Below are 6,000 nucleotides of genomic sequence, written 5' to 3' on the forward strand. Positions count from 1 at the left end.
AATTGCATCCTGTTTTTTATCATCCTACAAGTTCAAAAAGCTATTCTAATGTGTTCTGGCTTACTGCAGCACTTTATACTATCACTGTCTCTGTAATAAATCAATGTATCTTTCCCCTGTCAGACTTGTCAGCCTGTGTCTGGAAGGCTGCCAAGTTCTTCAGTGTTGTGGTTCTGCTATGAACTCCCCCTTCCTGGCCCCTCTCTGCACACTGCCTGTGTATTATTTAGATTAGAGCAGCTTCTCTCTTCTCTCTTATCTTTTACAAGCTGGATAAATCGTCCTCTGAGCTGGCTGGGCTTTCACATACTGAAGAATTACAGACAAGGGCAAAGCTGTTTGCAGGAAGAAACAAGCAGCCTGAAACTTCAGTGCATGAGAACAGGGGGAAAGAAACACACAAATGATCTCTTGAGATTCAAAAGGAAGGCTGTATACAGCCTGCTTGTGTATGGATGTATTTTCTATGTGTGGACATACTGTACATCAACCTACTTCCTGTTTTGGTGGCCATTTTGTTTGTTTATAAACAAACTTTTTAAAACTGTTTTTAACCACTTTTAATGCGGCGAGGAGCGGCGAAATTGTGACAGAGGGTAATAGGAGATGTCCCCTAACGCACTGGTATGTTTACTTTTGTGCGATTTTAACAATACAGATTCTCTTTAAGATCGGTTTCCTTATAGGGCTAATACTGTGTCGAAAAACAAGGCAGGCAGTTTAGGCATCATACACAAGACAAGATCATACTAAGGGCCATATGCAATTCACTTTTTCTCCCGACTTATCTCCTAGGAGAAAATTTTTCATCTTCTCTTTAAAATAACATTTCAGCACTTTGCAATCAAAAAAGTGCAAAAAAGCAGGTGAAAAGTACTATTCAATTTATTCGGAGTATTTTCTTGCTTGCTGGTGGCGAAAAAGACATTTTATTGACAAGTTGTGATAATACCACCCGTGAAAAAACTTGGGAGAAAAAGTGAATTGCATATGGGCCTAAGATGGGTAATAACAGGGGCGTAGCAATAGCCATAGCAGCTGCTATGGAGCCCTGGTGCAGAGGGGGCCCAGGTGGTACTTAATGTATTCACCATTAAAGCGGGTCTGAGATGAAAAACTAACTATAACACGTAACTTGTCTATATATCTTATCTAAAGTTTAGATAGTTTACACAGCATATCTAGCTGCAAACAGCTTTAATAGAAAATGATTGATTATTCCTGTGATACAAGACAGCAGCCATGTTGTTTGTAAACATTACACAGAGGCAGGCTTATCTGCATCTTGAGCCATCAGCCTAATCCCCTCTCCTCCTCCCCTCTGCATCTGAAATCTCTGGCTAGTAATACCTCCCCCTCCTCCTGCCCAGACTGAGCTCCCATGAGCCCTTGCTACTGTCTGAAAATGCCTTGGCTCTCTGAAAACCTGTGGGTGTGGCTTGTTTAGTTTATAGGGAATTAGAGTATTAAAACTAAAACAAAAAAGTATTTGGCTTGAGGAATGCCCTATAAATATAAACAATAGGAAAGGAACACAATTATGCAATGTGTAAAAGTTCTCCTCGGATCCACTTTAACTTTCTTGTGTTTCTACGCCCTTTGACTACAAGTGCCCTTGAACTATGTGCAGTGTTGATTGCATGAGAATGCAAATTGCCCAGTTAGCCAATATCCATAGGTTGGGGGCAGGTGAAATTGCTTAAGAGTGCCTACATATGAGGGCCCCATGGTCTCCGAACCCCATAAATGTCATGTGATTGGGAGCCGGCGAATGGCAGCAGAGAGTGTTCTGCTATGAAGCAGTGTCTCAAAGCAGGACAAAATGACACACGCTCCCGCTAATCGCTACTCTGCATTGCAGGAGGAGGTCGCGGGGAAGGTTTTTGTGAGCGAACAGGGAGGTTTTATTTGCTGATTGGCTGCACTTGTGGTGGGGGAGAGGGAGGAGGAGGCCCCCCCCCCCCCCCCAAAACCTCTGCGATGGCAGGAGTCGCATGGATGATTGCTACGCCCATGTATGGAAGGCGATCTGCTGGCATATGGTGAAGTGAAACTGCTGCACATGGAAAGGGGGTGGGGCTGTACTCGGAATGAGGGGAGAAGCAGCACACAGAAGGTTTCGGTGGGGGGGGGGGGGGGGATATAAATATGGGTCTGTTGGTCTCCGGGTGATAATTCTGATGCTGTACCTTTCAGACAGCTGCAGCAGAGACTGGCGTCCCGTTGGATGGCGCTCCGAGGGCATAGCGCTGCGGACTGCGTGCGGATATACCTTACAGTAGCCAGGAAGTGGACTTTCTTCGGTGCCACCCTTTTCCCAGCAAAAGTAAGTAAGCTCATTGCAGACTATTGTTATTATTATTTTACCACCATCGTTTTGCTTTCCATTTTTCCTCAAGAAAATTCACCTCCAGAAACTGAATAGAGCCGAGAAACATTTACTCTAGTTTCCTTTCCTGTAATCTTTTCAGAGGAGCATCAGTCAGGGCTGATTTATTAAAGCAAACCTGAACTCTTGCACAGCACACAATGAAAAATCTTCATTCCGCATACAGCTGCTGAAGAAATTCACTTCTGTGTGTTCTGTGTTTGTTTAGTTCTTATCAGCAACTGTGGATAGACTGCAGGAGAGCTCGGCCAAGCCAGTTCTCCATATAGTAAGCAATGAGGCTTATAGAACACGAAAACTGAGAGGTATATGGAGGCTGCCATATTTATTTCCTATTAAGCAATACCAGTTGCCTGGCAGTCCTGCTGATCTCTTTGGCTGCAGTAGTGTCTGAGTCACACACCTGAAACAAGCATGTGGCTAACCCAGTCAAACTTCAGTCGGAGCACCTGATCTGCATGCTTGTTCTGGGTTTATGGCTAAAAGTATTAGAGGCAGAGAATCAGCAGGATAGCCAGGCAATTTGCATTGTTTTAAGTGGACCTGAACTCTTGCACTGGACAGAAGGAAAACATAGAGAAATGCACCCTGTATGTATTTAGAAAGTTTAGCCTGTCTAATCCCCCCTTATCTGTGACTAAGCACAAATGTAATTTGATCTTTCAGGTGTCAGATGGCTGCCTAGGCAGAGCAGCTAATATTTAATTACAGTTGTGTTAACCCTATGTGTGCTTTATGAAAGCAGGAAGTGGACACACTGCAGATTATTGCTGGATTTGTATCAGCTGTAACAAAGACATTTTTGTTTAAAGGTTATTATGCTGTTTTGTATCTTTTAGAGCAGAGAGGAAGTTCTGAGATCAGGGGTCCTTTTTCCCATAAAGGTTATCATGCTGTGCCTAATCTTTAAAGCAGTGAGGAAGTTCTGGGTTTAGTTCCACTTTAAAGGGAAACTCCGCAATATTGTTAAGAATGCTATAAACACAGATTTGAGATACACACATTTTTTTTTATTTAATGTTGTATCTTTTACTTTAAAACCAGCTAAGAATTTACAAAACTGGCAAAAGGCTTGCACCGTGTTTCTTTGCAGCCATGGCAACAGTACTCTATGTTAGGAGGAGTACAGACTGCTTGTAAACCCCCACCTTACTGCATGAGTATTTGGCTGGACAGAGCAGGAGCCGTTGCTGCTTATTTTGTGCATCTTCATTAAAGTGATACTGAAGTAAAAATAGACAAAAAAGTTTAATACTTACCTATGGAGAGGGAAGGCTCTGGATCCCATAGCGCCTTCCTGGTCCCTTCTCTGTGCCCTCGGCCAACTGCTGTCCTTCGTGAAAGTCATTTGCCTGGCGCCTTCGGTACTCTTCGCGAAGGCTTTGGAGGTACTCGCTTCCCCAGTACTTCCAAAGACGAGAGGGTTCGTACTGCGCACATCCGAGGAATCCAGAAGGGGCGGACTTTCACGGGGGACGGCAGTGGCCCGAGGGCACGGAGAGAGGACTAGGAAGGCTCTATGGGGTCCAGAGCTCTTCCTCATCACAGGTGAGTATCTGCCATAACTTTTTCTGGGGCAGTCCATGTTAGTACACAAATCAATTTTCCACGGCAGAATCGATCTCTGTGACCAAATCTGGTGGAGATCGACAACCGATTGTAGTTTTGGTTGCTTTACAGGCTAAATGGTTCAAAGTTATTGACTGGACTGGACAGAAGATCTTGGTGGGACAGGGGTATGTCATTTGCCAGAGCTGGTGACAGGCCCCCCAGGTCTCACCCCAAATGATAGCGCTTCTCCTGTGCAGTACCAACAAAGCACACCTGATTTCATCTCCCCAATGCCTCTTGTCCAGGACATGACGGCATGTACTCAGGTCACAGAGAAGAGGGATCGGGGACACAACAAGCAGAGTGCCCGCCAGACAAGTGGCTGGATGGTGTAATGGTTAAGGGCTCTGCCTCTGACACAGGAGACCAGGGTTAGAATCTCGGCTCTGTCTGTTCAGTAAGCTAGCACCTATTAAGTAGGAGACCTTAGGCAAGTTTCCCTAACACTGCTACTGCCTATAGAGCGCGCCCTAGTGGCTGCAGCTCTGGCGCTTTGAGTCTGCCAGGAGAAAAGCGCAATATAAATGTTATTTGTCTTGTCTTGTGAGTGCGCTCCGCTGCAGTACTCTGCAGGGGCTCTGGGAGCACTATTTATTGGGGTGAGACCTGGGGGCAGTCAGTAAGCAGGATCGGCGGTAGCAGCAGTCCTATCGATTTTTAATAGATTTCATACTGAAACCTATTTAAAATCAATTTTCAGCGTGGTAGGAATACATTTTGATCAGAGAGGGATCTATCTTTTAGCTAAATCGGGTGACCATTGATAAATGTATGATCACCTTTAAAGAGAAACCGTAACCAAGAATTGAACTTCATCCCAATCAGTAGCTGATACCCCCTTTCCCATGAGAAATCTTTTCTTTTTCTCAAACGGATCATCAGGGGGCGCTGTATGACTGATATTGTGGTGAAACCCCTCCCATAGTGTGATGTCAGGACCATGGTGACGGCAGTTTCCTGTCTGTGAACCTCATTGCATTGTGGGAAATAACAGCTGTTTTAGGCCCCGTTCACATTACAAACGCGGATGGCCACGCATGCGAACGCACGCCATCCGCGTTTGTGTGCTTGCATGGCTGATCCCATCACTGAAAAGTGAATGGGACAGCCACGCGTTTTTACAAAAAATGCGTGCAGCATGCGTTCCCGGACCGCACAGGTCCGGAACGCATGCAGTGTGAACATCAGACATTGCACTCTATGCAATGTCTGATGTCGTGCGTTTCGGCCACCTGCACGCGTTTCCAAAACGCGGCTGGAAACGCGTGCAGTGTGAACGGGGCCTTAGGGCCTGTTTCCACTACACGCAGATTGGATGCAGAATGGATGCAGAAAAACTGACTCCAATGAATGTCTATGGGCCGGTTTCCACTAAACGCAATTTTTCTTTAGCAGATTTTCACATAGCATTCATTGGAGTCAGTTTTTCTGCATCCAATCTGCATCCAATCTGCGTGTAGTAGAAACAGGCCCTAACTGTTTACAGCTGTTTCCAACTGCCAAAAAAGCAAGCATCATCTCCTGTCACTGACATCAGCTGCCAGCAGTAAAAAATGTCACCATGTGATAAATGTCAGAATGTAAATCAGGGAGAGGAAAGATTTTACAATGGGCAGACACTGACAATCATTTATACATAATTATTGTAAAACTTAAAGAGACTCTGTTACAAAATTTTCATCCTTATTTCTTCTATCCTATAAGTTCCTATACCTGTTCTAATGTGCTCTGTCTTACTGCAGCCTTTCCTAGTTGCACAGTGGCTGTATTATCTCTGTTATATGATCTAATCTTCTTTCCTCTGTCGGCTCTGTCGGGCTGAGGCAGTCAGGCTGGAATGTGCTGTGCTGCTTGTGATTGGATAGAAGCTATACACACCCTCTCCAGGCCCCCTGCACACTCTGTATGACTCACACACTGAGCTACTTTCAGCCTATCACTTGCTATGTCTTTTGTTTGTAAACACTGCATAAAACTGGCAATTACAAGCCAGGATTGCA

General features: G+C 44.9%; 1 protein-coding gene across 1 annotated transcript in view; it reads left to right on the top strand.

Annotated features, from left to right (window-relative positions):
* PLEKHH2 (pleckstrin homology, MyTH4 and FERM domain containing H2) overlaps window positions 1-6,000 on the top strand; it is a 229,527-nt gene that overhangs the window by 206,836 nt on the left and 16,691 nt on the right. Inside the window, exon 27 of the mRNA XM_068279711.1 lies at window positions 2,197-2,326. Within this exon, the coding sequence (XP_068135812.1) occupies window positions 2,197-2,326 (130 nt within the window). The remainder of the gene's footprint in view (window positions 1-2,196; window positions 2,327-6,000) is intronic.

The sequence above is a fragment of the Hyperolius riggenbachi genome, chromosome 4 (assembly GCF_040937935.1).
Source record: "Hyperolius riggenbachi isolate aHypRig1 chromosome 4, aHypRig1.pri, whole genome shotgun sequence".
Lineage (NCBI taxonomy): Eukaryota > Metazoa > Chordata > Amphibia > Anura > Hyperoliidae > Hyperolius > Hyperolius riggenbachi.